The sequence below is a fragment of the Coturnix japonica genome, chromosome 1 (genome assembly GCF_001577835.2).
Source record: "Coturnix japonica isolate 7356 chromosome 1, Coturnix japonica 2.1, whole genome shotgun sequence".
In the NCBI taxonomy this organism is placed as follows: Eukaryota; Metazoa; Chordata; class Aves; order Galliformes; family Phasianidae; genus Coturnix; species Coturnix japonica.
The window spans coordinates 69576892-69598605 of NC_029516.1; the positions used below are offsets into that span (position 1 = coordinate 69576892).

The following is a 21714-nucleotide window of genomic DNA, read 5'->3' on the forward strand; positions in this document are numbered from 1 at the left end:
GCAGGCTCACATGGCAGCACAGTGTTTGCTTCTGCTTCCTTCCAAAGTCTAAAGCTGAGAGCAGCACTCGTTCACTCCTGGCTTCAGATGAGCCTGCCCAGAGCAGATGGTGGCCCTGCCGTGCTGTACCGGGTAACGGAACCATTTGGCTCCCCAGCTCCCGTTCCAGCAGCCGTCCTTTGCTTCAACTTTCTCAAGACGGCCATGCAGGCCCTCAGCGAGCCTCAACTTTGCCGACACGGCAGCATCCAGCCCGTTTTGCTGAAGCACAGCGGAGCCCACAGGCGGGCGGGGGGGAGAATTGTTCACATTTTTAACATTCTGCCTGAATTGGAGCCCTTTGTAACGGCACGGCGTCTCCTTTGCATCTTAAACAGCATTTCTGGTGGCAACCAACACCACCGATAGCCCAGGCGAGGCCTGACCTTACAGAGATGGCTCCCTCGCTTCACTGAGGGCAAGAACAAGCAAACGTGGGTAAGAGCGGCCCGCTGCAGCTCTCCAGGGCCGCGCAGGGCACTGTGGAGGCGGCTCGCTGCGTAGTGGGGCCGCGGAGGCCCGTCCCGAGGCGGCCTCCTCGGTCTCGGGGCCGCCGGTGCCTCTGGTTCCGCCGCACGAGGCTCTCTCCCTTTGTGCCGTTGCCTGGTAACGGCGCGGGGGATGGGAGCCCGCCGGCCCGCACCGCACGCTGAGCGCTGAGCGCTGCCGCCCCGCCCCGGGCCCGCCCGCCCCCCGCCGCGGGGAGCCCGCGGCCATTTCGTCTCCCGGAGCGGGGCCGAGCCGCGCTGGCGGCGGCGGGGAGGCGGGGACGGGCGGGCTGGAGAGCGCGGTTCGGGGGTGACGGGGCGAGAGAGAAGAGAGAAGGGGGGGGCTCGTTCTGGGCTGTTCGGAAATGGGAGGTGGCTAAGGGAGGCGGGCGGCGAGCGGGGCACGGGCGGCGGAGCTTGAGAGCGGGGGGCGCGGCGGGGACGGGGGGCGCCGCCCCCCCTCGGAGCCGCTGCCCCCGCGCCGCCGCGATCCCGGAGGCACAAGAGAGAGCGGGGGAACGAGGAGCAGGAGGAAGGAGGGAGAAAAGGAGAGGAAAGGAGAAAAAGAAAAAGGGGGGGGGGAGGGGGGCAGCGTTTAAATCCCTTCCCCCGCTCCTCTCCTCCTCCATTCCTCCCTTCATTCGACCTCCCCTCCGGAGCCGCCGGTGAGTCCCCCTCCCGCTCACGGCCGCCTGTCATTTTCGCCCACTCGCGGGGATCCCCTCTCTCCGTCCGTCTGTCGGATCGGGGCGGGGGGCGCGGGCGGGACGCGGTAACCCCCGTGGCGGTGGGGAAGGGCCCCCGGCGGTGCCTTCCCTAGCGCGGACGCGGCGGGCGGGGCCGGGACCGGGACCGGGTCGCGTCGGCTCCGGAGCGAACCGCTCCCCGCGAGAGGGAGCCGGGAACGATCGTCAATGACCGAGGGGGGCCGCCCGCCCAGCCCCATCCGGCCCCCGGAGCGGGCCCGCCGTGGGGTCCTGGGGCGGGGACCCCCCCCCTCCCTTCTTCCCCCGGCCCCGCCGCTTCCCGGCGTGACGTCAGCGCCCGCCGAGCCCCCTCCCGGCACGGCGAAGTTCGGCGGGGGCCGGGGCAGGGGCTGCCCCCGGGGCGGCGGAGGGGCCGGAGCTGTGAGCGCTCAGCCCGGAGCCGTGCGGGAATCGAAATAAAACAATGCTGGAACGGAATCGGGCCGCCCGCTGCCGGCCGGGCTCCTGCCGCCCGAAAAACCTCCACGAGAATCCGTCCCTCCTCCTGCAGAGCCCCTCATTGTCCCCGCTTTCCAGGTGCGGCTCGGGAGCGGGCAGGAACGGGCTCCGAGCGGGGGGACCGGCGTACGGCCGAGTGCGTGCGCTCCCCCTGTGCTGCACATCCGTGCGCTGCTGGGGTTCGCCCCGCCGCTGCCAACCGCAGCTCGGGCGGACCCGCTGCCCCGCTCACGGACAGAAACAGCTGCCGGGGGAGCGGGGAGCACGCACGGCTCCACCCGGGGGGCGGTGGTGCTCGCACTCCGTCCTGGGTGCTCGTCGGCTCTTCAGCTCCCTGCGAAAGGTGGCAGCCGTATTCCCTGTGCCGCTCCTCTGGCTGTGCCATCGAGTCGGTGGCTGCTTTGCCCTGCTGGCCCGCAGATGGCAGGTTGCGACGCTTTGGTGGCTGTTGACCAGCGAGTAGCCGGCTGTGCTTTGGAGTGGCAGCCATTTGGTCATTGTGGCATCGCTTTTTGCACGCTGCTTTGCTTGCACTTGAGATCTGTCGATCGCCTCCTGCCAGCTGCGACGAGGTTCTGAGGTTGCTTCTGGAAGGGGCAGTGTCTTTAATTGCGTTTGCCTCAGTGCCGTGGCTGCTTGACTTCTGCAGCGAGTTACTTAGTTGCCAGCGCAGCTGCTTGTGAGAATTTGTGTCTTTTGTCTGCACGGTCTGTTTTGCATTGCCGTGATTCTTCATCAATAGCGTCTATCTTGGAGCTAGCCATTCAAATCCGTTGTGAATATATCTCTCTTGGGCTCTTGTACTGGATATAGATGGCATGGGAACCTCTTTGCTTCCTAGCACTGAAAAAGTGAGGGGAAAGTAGCAGGCCACTGCCTCAAGGTGTGTAGCAGCAGAGCAGTTGAATATGTCATTCATCTTGCGCCACCTGAATGGTGGAACGCAGTTATTGAACCTTCAGTTGTGCTTATGCCTAAAGGTTCAGAGATCAGCCGTGTTTTCTCTCAGGAATCAATGTGCTCATGTCACAGCACAGCCCTTCTGGGTTTGCCTCAGTTTCATCAACTCAAGTCCCACCATTGTTTGAGTTGAAAGCGAGTCTCCTTTCCTTTAAGCCAAGGGTGTTGTGCATCACTGCTGTGCCGTACCTGCATCCTTGAGGGAGTGGAAGGGCTGAAACTCCAAAATCATTGTCCCTGCAAAGGACACTTGTGAATGTGAATGGTCAAATTGATTTGGCCTATTTATCTCTAGTTTTGTTATTGGTGTCTCCATAACCAGTCATTTGTGCATTTCCCCCATCTTTGGGGGGGAATAGACCGGCCTTTCAAACCGTACTGTTCTGGTTGTGATTCACAATGGAGCTTTTCAAGCGTGGCTTTGAGGAGTGAATTTGCAGTGCTGTGCCTCTTGCTGGAAATGATAGAACTCCTCTAAACATGTGAAAATTAAACGTGCACTGAGTCCTAATAAAGAAGATCAACAGGTTTAACCTGCTGTGATGGCCCGCCTTTCCATCTTTTCATATGAATTTGCCTCCTCCCCCATACTTTGTACCCCTTGGGTACCTCCAAAAGGTTCCTACATTCTCACCTTTGGATTTGTCTGCAGAAGGATTCACAGTCAAATTTTTTTTGTGGGCATAATTGTATTCCAAAATAATACCACACATGCAAGGATCGATGACTGTACCCTAGCAAGATCGTTATACCAAGAGCAACCTGACAGGTATTTGTCTTCAAGATGGGAGGACTTTATGTGCAGCTGGAACGGATAAAGAAGGTTATGTTCATCCCCAGATTCAACCTCTGTAACTCCATAAATGCTTTCCTTATTGCTCCTTGGTCATAGATTGGCTTGAGTTGGAAGGGACCTTAAAGTTCATCTAGCTCCAACCTCCCTGCTGTGTCTTCCTCATGTTCATCGGCATTGTTCTATTGTGTGAAGGTGGAGTTGATGGTTGTAGACAATGTGGAAGAATTAAATTGCTGGATCTGTGTTGCAGTATCTTTGCAAATGAAGTCTCTGCAATTGATTTGAGTATTTATTTGATTCTACCCCTTCTCAAATATCTCCATGCATCCCTTACTCAGTCTTTTATTTTTTTCTCTGTAGGTATCTGCCTGTTTTTATGAAAACCTGTCTGCCTCCTCTGTCAGCTTTTATCTTCCCCAGCTCTATTTTGACTTTCTCCTATTACTGTTCTCTTTTGGACAAATGAACTGCGTTCTTACTTCTGGTGGCTTTTTGTTTTTCTTCCTTCATTGCTGTAATGCTGTATAAATTCCTTGAAGGGCCAGTAGTCGAAAGGAGAAGGCAACTCAGGTTCCACATGTGAAAGTATAAGCATCTCCAAAAAAGTCATACTCTTATATAAGTGAGCTACTTCTAGGGTACGTGTTCTCTGCAGAATTAGTTCACGTGGTCACAGCCTGATGGCAGTGAGTTTTTTAACATTAACATGAGGTACTGCATTTCAAGACTGAGTTACCAAAGCTGTAGAGGTCCCCAGACATGTTGCTTGGACATGCGTACCACTGCCCTTTATGTAACGCGAAGCTGGAGGATCTTTCTGACCTTCCAGTTATGTAGTGGGCAACTGTTGGCCTAGAGCCCATGTTCCCCTTGTCAAGTGTGTGGAGAACGGTGAGATGCAAGGGGATGTTTTCAGCCCAAGCAATTTGAGATTTACCTCTGTATTAGTTGGAGTGTGTTGGGAGGAACGTGGGCCTGCGAGTTGTTGGGAGATAAGATTTGGCACATATTGAAGTTTGATGCTAGCTAGTTTTGTGAGGAAACACTCCCTTCAGCAGCACCGCCTTCCCTCCAGTTCTGATGATGCTCTGCTGCTGCAGAAATTTCTTACATTTTGTTTTCGCTGTTTGTTGTGGCAGCAAACATTGATTTGTTATTGTCTCTTGTAAAAATATCAATGTTTGATTGATTGCTGTGGCAGTATTTTCACCTAGAAACCAAAGGGTAACTGCAATATCTTCTCTGAGTAATTTTTGCCAATGTTCTTCTGACTGAGCCTTGCTGAGGAAGGGTAACTGGTTGCTTTCAATCTTCCTCTATGCCTCTTGCCCTGGTGACATTGTTCATCATAGATCAGTTTAGCTGGAAAATTTTAGTTGTGTACTTTCCTGCTTTACAAGCCACTTGGTGATACCTTCTTTCTTCCACATGGTCTTTCTGTGTTGTAGATCATTTAAGTGAAGGCTCCATTTGAACAACCTTTATCTCTTTTTATGTGTGTATGTATTTTATGTGCACATATATATACACACATGCACCACACAATATACGTATATAATAGCAGATATATAGCATCTCAAACAATATGCATCATAATATATTGTACATTAGGTTTTAAATAGAAATGGTATAGCGTAGTGTATTGGATTTAAGGTTTTATCTATGAAGTAGTATATTGTGTGTGCTACTGTTTTTCTTTCAGACGGTGCAACAGATGAAGTGATTTTCCTTGGAATTATTCAGAGCTTGCCAGCAGTCTATTCTCTATGAGCCAAATGTGATTGTTCATCAGGCTTTCCTTATACATTGTTAGACTGATGCTTTCAAAGTACAGTTTCACCCAGGACTAGCCCCTTCCCAACCCCTCTATGACTTCTAATGACTTCAGCATTAAACAAACCTGTCCTGGTTAGTTAACTGCACTTCTACCCTGTACAGCACAAGGGGTGGAATTTCACCCGGGGGTCTTTGCAGAAAACATTAGAGCATTTTGTAGAAGAAAAGGGGGAAATTTCATTAAAGATTTCTAGCAATACACTGGATCCCTAGGCAAGTTTTTCAAATAATTAATCTATCCCAGTTTTCAGACTTTACCCTGCTTCTGTCCCAAATTTTTCTAGTTTCAGCTCGTATCCATTAAATCTGGGGTCTTTGGTTTGTAGATGAAAGAGCTCTCTCCTATCAGCAATTCACTCCCTTTGTAATATTCATAGGTCACGGTCATCACCTTTTGACTTCTTCTCTAATAAACTAAACATGTTGAGCTTCTTAAGGCTCTTTTTGTAAAGAGGAAGGGGAGTTACCAGACCTCACATCATCCTCATTGTTCTTTCTCAGAAGTTTTCAATTTGCCAGCATCGTTTTTGTAGTGTGCAAGACAAAACTACATACACTACTCCCATAATCATAGAATCACCAGGGTTGGAAAAGAGCTCTTGGATCATCCAGTCCAACTGTCCGTCTATCACCAGTATTTCCCACTAAACCTTGACCCTCAGTAAAACATCTGGACTTTTCTTGAACACCTCCAGATATGGTGAGTCTACCACCTCCAGCATGTGACCACTTGATCAGAAAAGCATTTCCTGACATCCAACGTGAACCTCCCCTGGTGCAACTTGAGACCATTCCCTCTAGTCCTATTGTTGGTTACGTGGGAGAAGAGATCAACCCCTACCTCACCACAACTTCCCTTCAGGGAGTTGTAGAGAGTGATAAGATCACCCTTGCGTCTCCTCCAGACTAAACAATCCCAGCTACCTCAGTTGTTCCTCATAAGGCCTGTGTGCCAGACCCCTCCCCAGTCCCGCATGTAGTCAGGTAAAAACATTTCTCTATTCCTGCTATCAAAGAGCATCTCTCTCTTTATGAACTGGAGGCTTTCATTCATTCAGGAATGGCCCCTTTAGAAGTCCTGTGCTGGGAATTCATGTTCAGTTTGCCACCGACTGTTCATTACAAGGCCTTTTCAGAGCTTCTGTTTATCCTCAGATCTTCATCCTTGAACGCATTCTACATTATTCTGCTCTTCACGTTGAAATCTTCCATAATTAAGATGCTTGTCTTCTTATGCAGCCTCACTGTCGCAGTAATACCAGCTGATCAGTGCTGTATACTGTGCCTCAGCACTACCCGCAGGCATTACCATGTTTCTGCAAACATAGTTTGGCTGGTGCCTTCACCAACTGCCAATGAGTCCCATGATGATGCACTGTTGTCCCTCAATGGCAGGCTATGGGAAATATGCTTTTTGACAATGGATCCATTGTCATGAGGTCCTTTTGACAAGACAGGTCGTGCTCCCAACCATATCTGTGCACTAGGTCACAGGTTGCCAAGTGCTGCTTTACAGAGATTACCCAATGCTTTTAATGTCTTATATGATTAATATGTCTTGGGCAGTGATTTCATTTGCCATCATATCTTTTTCCTCTGACTATCCAGTTTGGGCTTAATCTGGAAAAATCATGCCTATGAGCTCAGTTGCATACTTGAGAGGTGGAGGCCGGTACCTGTGGTTCTTTAAGGAAGATTATGCTTATGTACATGGCAGCATTTTTGCATGAATTGGTTATTTTAAAATCTTTTGGATCAGGGAGAATCTTAGATGTTTGTGACTTCTAGTACTTCATTATATCATGATCAGGAAGACCCTGACTCAGCCTAAATCTTCCTGTGGTAAACTATTGGGTTTCCCTTCTCTCAACCTTACAGCTGAGGGCAAGATCGTTCCACTTAGCCAGTTCTATAGAGGAATGATCTATGGGATTTCAAAAAAGGGAGTGACTTAAAGCTTATCAATGTCTTGTGCCCGCAGCTCAACTGTTCCTATGCCCATCTCCTTGGTTCTTGTTCACTCCCTTTCTCCTGGATTCTCTGTCTTCTTCCCACTCAGACCTTGGCCTTTGCAAAAATGGCTGTCACATTGACTTCACTGTTAGTCGTGGATTCCTAGAAACAGAGAATCCAAAGGCCATACTCGAGTCACTGCCTGCAAAACCCCTCTGGGTACCATGCCAGCTACTTTCTTTGCAAACTTAGTGCATTCTATGTTAATAATAAAGATTTGATTTTACCCTTGTTATGCTCCAGGGAAAGCTGTTTCAGAGCTTCGCCGAATGGATGAGAGGTTTCTCATTTCCATCTTAAAATTGTTGACAGCCATTTTACCCCAGCCTTCTTCCTTAGTTTAAGTACCCCTTCTTTTTGTGTTTAATTTTTGGTGTTCTGCAGACAGTAATTGCATGGCCTTGGCTTTTATACTGTGATATTTAGAAAAGTAATATCTTTATAGGTTTTGGACAGGACAGACAGACTCTTTGTGTCTCTCAGTATTCTGGAAACTGCTTTTTGTGCCTTTTGTAATACACTTTGGTCTTTACAGATGCTGGGTAACCAAAGCATTGTGTGGGCTGCCTGGCAAATTCAGCGTCCCTTGGCATTGTTACTCTCTTTCTCATCACTTGATAATACTTGTGTGATACCTTCAAAATAACAGTGGTCTCCTTAGTGGTCTCCTTAGCCTTCCAGTGTTTAATAAATCCCTCTCCTCTCCAGTGTTCCCTACTGATGAGCAGAAGTTCTGTTGGTGGGTTTGCTTGTTGTTTCTCTTCATGCTATTGAATAATGGCCATCTTGTCCAAAGCCCGATGCTCCAGCTGTGGTCACTACTGAATACTTGGGAAGAACAGTAATATAAAGTGAGCTTATATGCCATTTTCCTCTGGTACTCCTACAGGTTTCAGCCATTTTCAGTGCAGGGATTGCCATAGCTAGATGTGTTTTCCTACTATTCAGTGAGCTTCAGATACTCTGTCTTGCACAAAACTCATCTCCCCTTAAGCTCATGAAAATTTCTAGCTCTCACAAAATCCTTTGATGAGAAATTTTGCAGTGAACCACCTAATTCAAGACCAGTTTCTTTCTGTTGATTTTGAACTTGTTCTTTGTAGCATTATTTGATGGTTCTCATTTCTTGTACTGGAAAAGACAGCAAGGAATTATTTTATACCCAACTCCTTCTTTTCATGTATGGCTTTACAGACCTTGCTGACACTCTCATTTCTGGACAAAGGTATTTAATCCATTCCGTCATGTCTTTTCATTGCTTTTTCTAGTTCCTTCCTGTGAAAGGAACAGAACTGCAGGCATGTGTAGGCAAAGCATGTGTTTATGCAAGTGCAGAATGGCATCCACTATTTTGTTTTCTGTTCATTTCTACCAGGTTGTTTGCTTTCTTGATAGCTACTGAGTGCCAAGGTGATGTTTTCGTGGATCAGCCTCTCATACCCCAAGGATATCGCTCTTGAATGGTACTAATCAGTTAAGAGTCCATCAGTTTACATGTGGAGATGGAGTTATCTTTTTCTCTGTGCATTGCTTTACATTTGTGTAGATGAAAGTTCACGTGTTGTTTGATTGTTCAATCATTCCTCTTGGAAAGTCCTCCTACAGTCCTTATCTCACCTTTTCTGTCATCTGGACTGATGCTTTTAGCTGTTTACTCATTCAGATCCCTTTACAGGTTTGGATCCTTTTAGCTCCTGAGCTTTCCTGTCTCTTCCACATTGCCTGGGGCAGAGGGTCTGAGTAGAGAGCTATTCCATGGCCTGGGCCTGCCTCTGCCAGCTGCAGAGTGACATGTCTTTGCAGGAAGGAGTGGCAATACATGACATTAATTGATTTGTTAGAGGAGAGTTGGGTGGATGGTGTGACTGTATTCTTATGTTTATCCTGCAGCTACACAGTTACCAGCAGTATCTCTCAATAAAAACATAGAGCAGAGGCCTGGAACCATGGCAGGCCAACAGGTGGATAATGTCCGTTCACCAGTGATTTGGAGCTGTGGTACATTGAGCTGTGGTCAAAAACTGTGGCAAGGAATTTGTGACTGAACATCCCTTGCCTCCAAAGATGTTTCAGTACTGGGATGGGTATCCCAGGTCAGTTGGAGTGGGTTTGTTTTTTAAGATATTTGGGGCATGTCTGAGCAACTACACCTAGATTTGGGGCCAGAGCAGAGATTGGCCATGAGCAGAAGTGTGGAGAAGAGAACTCTATAGAGCTGCCATCCAACCCAAATCTTTCTTTGCATCTCTAGCAAACTGGCCTTTGATGTCTTTGAGCAATTTACTTTGCATTCCTTAGTAATGGGAAATTCATATAGAAAAAGTGGGAGGGTATGAATTACAGTAGACACTTAAACAGCTCCAGAGGTGAGGTATGCTCAGGCCTTGCACACACAGAAGGTGCTAAGCTTCCTAAAATAGCGAGCATGGAAGTGGTGATGTGTCCCATCTCAGTTGTGCATTTGTTAGCTTCTGTCCCACTCTGTGTTGCATTCTGTGATCTTCTGCTAACCTATCTCTCCAGGACACCCAGAGGCCCTCCTCTGGAAAGGCCAAATAATTCTTCTGAGATTCTGGAGTAAATCTGTTACAGACTTTCAGTCATTTTACTGAGCCCTCAGGAACCAGCTTACCATTAATGTAACGTTCTTTAGTACATCAACCTTCATTTAGTGAATCAAACTTCATTTTCAGTTGCTTTTGCGACAATTAATATCCTCTTCTATGCTGTCAATTCAGCTGATGTTAAATGCATAAATGTTTTTATTATTTATTACCTCACTCTTGCTCTAATTGTTTTTGTCGTTCACTCTTCTCATCAGAAAATATGTTTTATTCTCAGATATGTTTTTTTTGGTTGTTGTTGTTGTTGAGTGGAACTTCCAGAACTGCAGCTTTCACACTTAACATTTTTATATCTCACAGTTGTGTAGGAATAAGAAAAGAAAACATTAATGCAGTCCTAATAAAAAGTAAACTGGCTTTACCCCTTTAGAGAGACAGACTCTGAAAGTTTCTTATCTGGCCCCATTTCTTGAAATGGGAGCTGAGGAAGCCAAGGAAAAGCATAGTTAGTCTGGTACAGAACTCCTGGCAGCTCCAATAAGAGCTGGATTCCCCAGCTTTACAGTCATTTTGAGTAGAGAGAAGAAGTTAAACTTTGCTCACTGGGTAGGCAGGAATTCTAATTGGAGGATGATTATATGACCAGGTCTGCCATCTTACTCCTTCACTAATCCAGTCTCCATCCTGCGTTCACAGCCCCTGCATCCACTGGCTGTTATAATTATTCTGTAGGAGCCAGAAAAAATAGCTGTGTCAATTACTACCTTTCATTCAGTGTCACATAAGCATGCTTCTTCATAACAGAAATTACTATACGGAAAAATAAATAAATAAATGAGGTAAACATTTGCAAGTCATGGGGATATTTGCAACCAAGATAATATTAGCTACAAGCCCACTGCCCTCTTTATATTCAATGACTTTAGCATCCTAGTCTTTTCACTTACACGGTCACTTTCACACTTGGTGTACATATGGGAGAGCTGGCGGTAAGACTGCAGCATGCAACCTGAGCCCTGACGTACTTATCATTTATTGCTATCTAACACTGGACACAGAACTTTCCCCCTTCCCTCCCTCTTGCATGCCCAGCTCTAAGACACCATGATTAGAGCACAAAGTCAGGTAAGCAGCCATTAGGAAATATCACACATCAGAATGTCTGACTTCAGTATTTTAGATAAAACTTTGTATTTTCAGTTACTCCACAGTTGTTAACCCCAGCTGAATCTCTTGGATTTTTTTCCCCTCATTTTACAGTTAAAGGAAATGGGGATAGGAGTTGAAAATGTATTGCCTGGAAACTCAATGCAGTGTAAGATATAGCAGCTACTGCCTTTCTCCCCTTGAGTGCGTGTTCCTGGCAATCCTGCTCCAGTGGGTGCTCACCTCTGAGTGGTCTTTACCTGCTATGGGGGATACACTGATGAGATGACAAGGCCTTTCTGGCCTGGTTGTGTCTTGGGCCATCTTCCAGGCCTCCCCATCTCACTGAAATTGCCTCTGCTGTTGGCAGCATGTGTGGGCTGCACATCTGGGTATAGACACCAAGATTTCTGGGGAGTATTAGGGTTGTTTGTCACTTAGCACCCCAGAAAAGCTCCCAATCACCGTTCTAAGCCATCTGTGCTTCTGCTGCCACATATGAATGTTTTCCTTAGACTCTCAATCTAGTATATAAACTACGTACAAAACTATGGACATTAATATGACTTTCTAAGAAAACACAAGCATGTGTTTAAGTAGGTAAAACTCTAGTGTGTCCCACTAGGACTGGACTTCCTTCCAGCTCTGATAGCTGCAAAGAGCAGCTTCACACCACAGCCTATGAAGAGCAGAACCTCAGGCCTCCTGGCTGCCTTGACAGGTAAAACAGCCCACCCAGGGCAAGGAACCACACAGAGCTGGTGGCTGGAGGAGTGGGATCCATTTTAGGTGCCATGTGGGGATGCCTGTTGAGTGCAGGAGGCTGCACAGGGCTTGCAGAAGAATACAGTGGGTTCTTGGAAGTGCGCCTGGCCAAGCTGGGTTATACAAATACAAGCAGCAATTCCCAGTGCCTCTCAACTCAGTTTAACCTGTAAAGGGCTTCACAATGCCAGGAAGGCATCTCTGCACCACATGATAATGTCCACTGTGGAAACTATGGGTGGCTTCGCTGCTGAGTGCAACAAAAAGAGCAGCAGCATATCGGCAGTGGGCTACTGCTAGCACTGTGCATTCAGTCAGAGTGGAGCTGGTACCTGAGGGCTGCCAACACGATGTGTGCTGGGATTGAGTTCAGCTAGGATTGCCTTCCTTACGGTACTCGTTTCTAGTCAGAAATAGTAATTCTAGGTGCTTATCTGGAATATACTCTAGCATCAGTGTAACTGACTGAATTAGCAGCTGAAGGCCAGGTTATGCCGGAAAATCAGGGCTGTAAAAGATATCAGTTCATAGGGATTGAGAGAGTTCTTTGGCTCCAGTAGGTCAGTTCTCAACGTCTGTGAGCTATTTTTCTATTAAAGAAGAGGTCTAAGTTAATGAATTGTTGTGTGTGAGAATTAATGCTGGATGAGTCCCCTGTGGCTTTCATGGTGAGGGTCAAATAAAATATTGATGAAATTAAAACAAACAGTCCCTGTTCTTCCCAAGTACCTTCTATGTGAGTGTCTCAGCACTCGCTGGGGAAGATGAGGAACCCCACAAGGAGCAAGTCATGGAAATTACTTGCATTTTATGAGCAGGGAGATGGAGGCAATGGAAAGCAGCAACTCAGGTCACGCAACTGAGGGCCATGAGCTCTCCCATGTCGTGCTTTTGCTCTGATCTCTGGGGTCAGCTCCCTTTGGAGAGATGTGAGAGTGCTTCCAGACTCCAACACTGGCTAGCTAAAGGCTGCTGACCTCTCCACATCTGGGTTGGCCTCTAGAAGTCCCGACTCTGAAGTCTTAGACTTGTTCCCAAAACTTCCCAATGCTTCCAGATCCAAGCACATAACCCGGAAGACAAGCATATGTTTCCTGATGCTTCAACCATGGGATAAATGTTGTCTTGCAGACTGTCCATCCCAGATGCTGGGTACAGGAGCTTGTACTACAGGCTGGAGGACAGTCTCTTTGGATACACCTGTGCAGTACAAGGCAATGCAAAGGGTCCTGAGCTGGAACCTAGCAAACTCATGCGTGTTGTCGGGGGAGGTCAGGGCTGTATCATCCTCCTTGCAGCAGTGATCTCAGGGGGCTTATTACACAGAGTTAGCTAACGATAGCACGTGGCCAGTTAAGGATAACTTACTGCAGGGACAAGTGCAAAGAGGAACTTCTGAAGTCAGAAAATGTAGCGGTGTGGAGCATTTTAAAGCATTTGCCTATTGGTGACAGTGAACAAGTCTTTTCTCCTTCTAATGGGAAAGTTTATTGCATTCTTCATAAAGATCCTAGCAGCTGTAATAATTTTGCCATACTTCTATAACAAACCACAAAAGGATGTTCCATAATCTACTCACTGTTTCTCCCCATCTTCTTGTCTCCCTTTCAGTGCCCACTGGAGTCGTGTTGCCTTGCTGGTGTAATCTATCCCTTCCAGCAGACCTGCTCTTGCCCACCTCAGTCTCCCTCAGAACAGTGGAAGGGGGCTGCAAAGCAATAAAACTTTATGTTTTCATCAAGCCGTGCCAAGGAGAATGGGGGTCCCACACCCAAAAGAATGAAGACACGACAGAACAAGGACTCGGTACATAAGATGGAAGGGGGAGGTGGGATCCCAGAGACCAGCAAATGCTTGCAGCATTGCTGGTCAACCTGACTTTGGTGTGGTGGAGTGCCAGGATTTGGGGCTTTGGGAGGGCAGGAGACAGGGCAGGAGTGGATGGAAATGCAAAGTAGGACTGATCTGATGATCTTTCTCCAGATGTCTATGCGGAGTGGACGGAAGAAAGAGACTCCAGGGCCCCGAGAGGAGCTCAGATCACGGGGTCGAGCTTCCCCCAGTGGTGTAAGCACCTCCAGCAGTGATGGCAAAGCTGAGAAATCCCGACAAGCAACAAAGGTACTATGAAGCAGTGCATGGCAGTAGGGTGCCAAAGGGCTGCCCAGGATGGGCATGACCCATTTGGGAATCCAGACATGTAGAACAGATGGGATCTACCATGCAACCCATGTGGAATTAACTGCCTTAATTTTAATTCAGTTAGCTGAATTCCTTTCATTTATCCCCAGCACTTTGTATTTTCTGATATCTCAATTTTCAATACTGCTTTTTGCTATATCCTGGCTCAGTGTTGCCACTGCAATGTCTTGCTGCCTGCTATGGTCTGCAATAGAGATGGTGCTGTGTCTCGCCTGCTACCAGCTGACAAAGCCAGGCAGGGTGGGAGGTTTCCCTGTGGCCTTCTCACCTCTCTGTTTTCTCTCCTCTGCCTTGCAGAAAGGCCGGGTGGAGGAATCCTGTACCCCCAAGGGCAGCAAGCAGGGCCGAACAGAAGAGATCTCTGAAAGTGAAGGGGAGGACAGCAGTGCTCCTAAAAAGACTAAAACTGAGGTGAGTTCTCACCATTATGGTTACTGGTACATTCTGGACCCTACCTGTGCTGCTCACATGTGCCTAGCTTGGGATTCTTTTTGCTTGATATCTCTGCCACATCAGACTGTGCTCTACAGCTCTTCTGCAGGCAGGTCCCAAGTGACACCTGTAGTTACACCTACATAATTTCCCCATGTGGACTCTGCTCAGCTCAGCACTGATCTTTTTATCAGCTGAACTGCTCTTGTAAGCTCTGAGGCTCGATTGTTAGTTGCCCACATTAACTTAACCACTGACCACATTAATTACCACGGAGCTGGGGGGGGAGGTCAAGAGAGCAATGGCAAACACAGAGTGAACCCCAAAAGGTAAGGAGTAAGGCAGGAAGGATGCGCTCAGAGCAGGGCCCGGAGGTCTAAGAAGCAGGTCTCTTGCTGAGCAGGGTGTCAAGGAAAGCCCTACATGAGGAAGAACTGTGGGTTTGGGGGCTGTGTGGGCAGCACTACCTCCCTCCCCACCTTGCTGTGCCATCTGGTGGTAGCACTGGCTCATATCTTGGCCAGCAGCCCTTTACCAGTGCAGGTGCCGGGACCTTGTAGGTGCCTTGTTTCAGCCTCATCTGTAGTGGTTACTGTGTTTCTGAACATGAGATGCCCATCATCATCTCATTTCCAAGTGTGTGATAAAGTACCGAAGAGCACCTGAGCTGCTATTCCAAAGGGCAGCAAGAGAACTGCCAAATGAAGCCTCCTTCCCTCAGTGTGCTTTCCTAATGCTAGGGATAGCAGAGGAAGGTGAGATTGAAAAGTGTCACGCGTGATCTGGGAGGTCACATAACTTCTCCTTCCTTTCACTACTTCAGGAATTACCCTGTCCTCCATCCCCTTCTGACGTTGACAGCCTCGATGGCCACAGCTTCAATGATGAGATGAGCAGCGACCCACGGGACATCGACCAGGATAACAGGAGCACCTCACCCAGCGTCTACAGCCCTGGCAGTGTGGAGAATGACTCCGACTCCTCCTCTGTGCTGTCCCAGGGCCCATCCCTTTCTTACCACCACCCTCCGCTTTTCCCCCAGAGCCCTCCAGTCGCCCCCACTTCCGACAGCTTGTCCCGTCCAACTGAGCCTGGCTTCAGTCTCCCAGGCGAGACCCACCCCCAAGGCCCCACGGCTGGTGGCTACCACTCCCAGCTGGAGGGCCAGGCCTCCCGCATTTTCCAGGCTCCAGCCCCACAGACACCTGCCTCCTCTTCTTCTGCCGTTGCCACCACTTCTGCCCCCTGCTCTTCTTCCTCCTCCTCTTCTTCCACTTCCACCCATGCTCCTCTCTATCCTACGGCCAACGTGGTTCAAGTTGGTTCCAAAATTGCTGGTGGGGCAGGGGGCCTTTCAGCAGTGGGGAGTCGCGAGCAGACCCTCGGCGCGAAGCACAATCCACCACCCACCACTCCCATCTCACTGGCATCGGTGGTTGGGGGGCTGCCCCCTCAGAAGACCTCCCCGGCCAACCCACCGCCTGCCCCCCCAGCCTCCGCGCCTTCCTTCCCGCACGTCTCAGCCAACCTGCCACCCCCACCGGCCCTACGCCCACTGAACAACGTGGCAGCCTCCTCCAGTTCCCCAGGGATGGCGGGGCAGGCCTTGAGCGGGCACTTGGCATCACCCCACGGGATGGGCCAGGACAAGGCACAGCCCCTGGCCCCCTCACGCTACCCCTATGCACCTCCGCAGCTGCCACCCTCGAGCACTTCTGCTCAGTACCCACAGCCCTCCCCCACCCAGCCCCTGCCCAGTTACACTGCCTCCTATGGGCACTCCTTCCCCCCGCCCAGCGGCCTTTCGGTGTCCAGCCAGCCCCCCAAGTACACCCAGCCCTCCCTACCCTCACAGCCTGTATGGAGCCAGGCCCCTCCTCCCTACAACCGCCCCCTGGGCAATTCCAGCTCCCATCTCCCAGCCTCCTTCCCTGGTCAGTCTCCTCATCACCAGCAACCACCCCAGCAGCACCACCATGGCCACAGCACTGGTGGGGGGGTCTCCCCAGCTGTAGCAGCGCCCCCCCCACAGCCCCCTGGGGGTTATCCCCATGCCCTGGAGTCCAACAGCCATCACCCATCTCATGCCACATATGGGTTGCGCCTCTACCCCCCCCACAGCCAGGCCACTTACAGCCAGGCTCCCTCAGCTGCTACAGCCCCTTCCTCCTCCTCCTCCTGTTCCTCCTCCTCTTCCTCTTCCTCCTCCTCCTCCACCTCTTCCCAGGGAAGCTACCCTTCCATATGTGCTCATCCCCCAGGGCAGAGTCCTGCCACCTACACCTTCCCCCCGCCGCCACCCCCCTCCCCAGCCCACGGGGCTGGCCCTCCAGTCACCTCTGCAGCCACCACCGTCTCTACTGTCATCACCACCATGGCCTCCCCATCTGCGGCCCCCTACAAGACCGTCTCGCCCCCAATGCCCCCCTCAGCTGTGGCCCCATATGGGAAATGTGCGGCCTCCCCCATCCCCACCTTCCAGCCCCCAGCTCCCTACAAACCAAGCTCTCCCCCAGCTTCCTCGGCTGCCCCTTTCCGGGCTGCAACCCCCCCAGGCTACCGGGTAGCATCCTCCCCTGTAGCCAGTGCCTACAAGGCCGCCTCACCCACCCCACCTGCCCCACCACTGCCAGGGAGCTTAGCCACCCCAGCCCCACCACTGCCTCTCAGCGCTGCCCAGATCAAGCAGGAGCCATCAGAGGAGTATGAGCCCCCAGAGAGCCCTGTGCCACCTGCTCGCAGCCCCTCACCACCACCCAAGGTGGTGGATGTGCCAAGCCACGCCAGCCAGTCGGCCAGGTAGGAGCAGGGAAATCCCCACTCTGTCCTGTCCCCATTCCTTCTGCTCTGACACCCTGTATTTGATGCCCTCAGATTCAACAAGCACCTGGACCGTGGCTTCAACTCCTGCTCCCGCACAGACTTGTACTTTGTGCCCCTTGATGGCTCCAAGCTGGCCAAGAAGAGGGCAGACCTGGTGGAGAAGGTGCGTCGGGAGGCTGAGCAGAAGGCTCGGGAGGAGAAGGAACGAGAACGGGAACGGGAGCGAGAGAAGGAGCGGGAGCGGGAGAAGGAGCGAGAGCTGGAGAGGAGCGTGGTAAGTCCAGAGGATGCTGGAGACTGACATTGGTGGTGGGCCGCAGGTATCCTGATGCCATTCCTTTGCTCTCTTGCAGAAGATGGCCCAGGAGGGCCGGCCGGTGGAGTGCTCCTCCCTGGGGCCCGTCCCCCACCGCCCTTCCTTTGAGCAGGGCAGCGCTGTGGCAACTGTGCCCCCCTACCTGGGCCCCGACACCCCGGCCCTGCGCACACTCAGCGAATATGCCCGGCCCCACGTCATGTCCCCCAGCAACCGCAACCACCCTTTCTACGTGCCGCTGGGTGCCATCGACCCAGGTCTGCTGGGCTACAATGTGCCGGCCATCTACAGCAGCGACCCAGCCACACGGGAGCGGGAGCTGAGGGAGAGGGAAGCCCGAGAGAGAGACCTGAGGGACCGGGACCTGCGTGAGCGCCTCAAGCCAGGGTTTGAAGTCAAGCCGGCTGAGCTGGAGCAGCTCCACGCCGTGCCAGCCGCTGCCATGGATCCATTCCCACGCCACGGTGGGCTCAGCCTGCAGACGGCCCCCGGTCTCCATCCCGCCTTTCCCTTCCACCCAGGGCTTGGCCACTTGGAGAGGGAGAGGCTGGCGCTGGCAGCTGGCCCCACTCTGCGTCCTGACATGTCTTATGCTGAACGCCTGGCGGCTGAGCGCCAGCATGCCGAGCGGGTGGCTGCTCTCAGCAATGACCCACTGGCCCGGCTGCAGATGCTCAATGTGACGCCTCATCACCATCAGCATTCCCATATCCACTCCCACCTCCACCTCCACCAGCAGGATGCCATACATGCAGGTAAGGACTGCACAGAGCAGCGCTCTGCTCTTGTTACATCCCATCCCTCTGCCTCAGAAAACCCAAATATTGCTGATGCAAGATTAGAGGACCCCAGCCCCAATCTTCACCTAGAAAAGGTCACCCTCGTGGTCACTAGACCTCCAATCCCACAAAAGACACTGTAATCTTTTGCAAATGTCACGTGAGTTTGCTGCTTGGTGGAGAGCAGAACTGCTTCCACCACAGCTTTTAGTTTGGTACCCTTAGAATGCAATGCCATGTGAGCACTGGCTCCACCACATTCTGGGGCTGTGGGCTGCATTCCTCACCCTTAGTGTCTGCTGAGAGCATGGCCTGCTAACAGCAGCCTCAAAAGCATCTTTAATGCCAGGGAAATGTTGGATCTGTAGTTTGCTCCTGCCGCTCTTGGGATGGGATAGGGGAGAAGAATGGCAAGGAACTGGAGGCAACCACCCTTCAGAATGGAGTTGCGGTCCCTTCCATTTCTTCGTTCCACAGGACACCAATGTAAAAAGGAGCTTATCTTAATGAAAATCTCATGGAAGCAAAGCCCATACCATCATATAATAGAAAGAAATTGCTGGGCCTACAGAGGTGCTGTGTAGGGACAGCAGGATGTGGTGGCAGTCACAGGCAGACACCCACGCTAATCATCTGCAGCTGTTCAGAGGCAGCATTGGGTACAAGTCAATGGCCTGGCAGTGGCTCCAAAGCACTGGAAAATGCACTTTTCATATAAAATAGTATCTCACTTTTAGGTATAGGCTAAATGGTAGAGTGGGCCCTTGCAGAATCAACTCTGAAGAGTATGGGCACAAAGTGTGGTCCACACTGCTTCACATGAAATTCAATGCAGGCAAAAGGAGTAACACTCAAAAGGCAATGGTACTGCATTGCATGCCTTGAAATTGTTCCAGCCCTAATGCAGAGCAACTTGCTCTACACCAGTTTTGTTGTTGTGTCCTGTGCTCTTCCCTTTGTGGCTTACCAAGCACCAGACAATTACCTTTTGATATATTTTCTTCCCAGCCTCAGCTTCTGTCCACCCTCTGATCGACCCCCTTGCCTCGGGATCGCACCTCACTCGGATTCCATACCCGGCTGGCACCATCCCCAACCCTCTGCTCCCTCACCCTCTCCATGAGAATGAAGTGCTGCGCCACCAGCTCTTTGGTAAGAGTGCTCTCAGACCTGCTTGACCCCTTCACAGGGCATCAGCAGGGCACCATAGGGGGTCACAAGACAGGTGGAGATCTACGAGTTCTGGCATGGTATGGGTTGGGTGTAGCACAGTGTATGTTAGCAAGACTGGAAGATTAAGTGCCAGAGCCTTGATGGGTCTGTAGGAGCATAGGCAAGGACGGAGCTGTGACATTAGCTTGTTCATTCTCTCTTTGATCTATTGGTGCAGCTGCTCCCTACAGAGACCTGCCGGGATCTCTCTCTGCGCCCATGTCAGCAGCACACCAGCTGCAGGCCATGCACGCGCAGTCGGCCGAGTTGCAGCGCCTGGCTCTGGAGCAGCAGCAGTGGCTCCATGCTCACCACCCTCTGCATGGAGTGCCACTCCCCACCCAGGAGGATTACTATAGGTACGTGCACCAAGCTGGAGCTCACGCTTGGGCTGAGCATAGCAGCAACACTAGGAAAGGGGCACATCCTTGTAAGCATTGGGGTTGGAGGTATGTTTCCCCATACATGTGTGTTTCCAGACTGTCCTAATGCTGGTTGTGGGGATTTCTTGCTGTAGTGTACAGCTATGGGCTGTTGGCCAGAGGCTGTGGTGGGGCTTCAACTCCTGTCCTTGGCAGGAAATCAACCTGTTCCACACAGGCCAATATAGTGATGAATAACTGACACCCTTGCCAAAATGCCAAGTATTCAAAGGGCTGGATGCCCTTGCCAAGGCAAGGCTTTCCCAGAAGCTTGTTGGGTGAGAAGTGCAGGATATTATGTTTTAGGTAGCACTTCTTAACTGAAGGATTTGCAAGGTTTCCCAAGCTGGCACTGCCATGCAGGAAACTAGTTAGCAACTGGCATTTGTGCAATGCTAAATAACTTCTCTCTATATCTTCCTTCTCACAATCACTTTGTTTTTCTTCTTTATCTTAGTCACCTGAAGAAAGAAAGTGATAAACCCCTTTAAATTGACTCCAGCTGTCAACACGACATCCCCATGTCTTTCTGTGAATCAACCAAATCCCAGGGGAGGGGAAGCTGCAGTGATGCGTGTCGATCCTACCCTGCAGCACACTGCAAGAAAGGATTGGACAGAGCTATGGTATATATGGCATCCTGGGAGCAGAATGGGGAGGAGAGCACACAGGGAGGGACTGCAGCAACACCAGTGATGGACTTGAAAGGATCTGTCCACGATTTCAGCAGAGCTTTGGAGGAATTCAGATCTGCATCACAAAGAACTGGAAAAGATCAGCACTGTTGGGAATTCAAGATGGCAACAGCAACTGTGTTAAAAAGAAAAGGACACACAGGACTTCATGGACACAGTGCCACCCTTCCTGCTTCTGTGAGCAGGAGCTGCAGCCACGATGCACCTCCAAACCCAGCGGAGCCTTTCTTCTATCTGCCTCCTCCTCCCCCACACCGTAGGTGTAAGGTACTGCATAGCGATGCCCAAAAGCAACGTGGAACTGGTTGAGATGAGCCCGAGCAGCCTCTCATTCTCCAGCCTCCCTTCAGATGCGAGCAGTGCATCCCTGGACCCTTGATACACAGCACTGCTGCCAAGGCAGCTCTTTGCTGCTGGGTACTGAGCACTGGCCATGCTTCCCCTACACTTCATGGACAGCCATGGCCCTGCAGCTGCCCCTTGGTCCCAGTGCCAGCCCTGCCCCAGTGGCACCCCCGCCCCCCCCCCTTGGTGTACTTTGCCTCATGCACATCCTATTAGACGTGGCAGTTTGATGTAGCAACGTGTGCCCCCTTCCCCCGCGTGCGTGTCCGATCTCACGGTTGTATAACCCGAGCGCTCCCCATATATATATATTTACTTAACCATTAAAAGGAAAAGGAAACCCACCCACGGCCCAGATATGGAAAAAACACCCCCAAACCACGTTCCCCACGCACCCTCCCCACACACACCCCCACCACACATTCTAATAATTTATATATATAAATATATATATGAAGCTCTTCAAAAGAAAAGCGAACGAGCAAACAAAAAACCCTTCCAAGAAGCAGACTGCGTTGTGTTCATTTCTTGCTCGGCGGCCACGTCTATCCGTCACTCAGCCTGTCACTCAAACCCGCGGTGGGCGGGACTTGCGCTCAGCCGCACCAATAAGAAGCCGCTGATCTGCATAAAGCCAAGAGCGGCACGGCCGGGCTGCAGTGTGTTACTACGGCGG

At 50.9% G+C, this 21714-nt stretch overlaps 1 protein-coding gene across 2 annotated transcripts; it reads left to right on the top strand.

Annotated features, from left to right (window-relative positions):
- The first annotated feature begins 898 nt into the window (after positions 1-898).
- ATN1 (atrophin 1) lies at positions 899-21382 on the top strand. 2 transcript variants are annotated; one of them, XM_015872687.2, is made up of 10 exons: positions 899-1192; positions 13424-13618; positions 13796-13933; positions 14312-14425; positions 15270-17245; positions 17321-17543; positions 17623-18340; positions 19373-19516; positions 19755-19935; positions 20456-21382. In XM_015872687.2, exons 2-10 carry the CDS (start codon positions 13541-13543, stop codon positions 20487-20489), a joined length of 3606 nt encoding a protein of 1201 aa, XP_015728173.1. In that variant the 5' UTR covers positions 899-1192; positions 13424-13540; the 3' UTR covers positions 20490-21382. The 2 variants fall into 2 exon arrangements, with proteins under 2 accessions (XP_015728173.1, XP_015728183.1); XM_015872697.2 differs by lacking the exon at positions 899-1192 and adding an exon at positions 1552-1810.
- Positions 21383-21714: the final 332 nt, after the last annotated feature.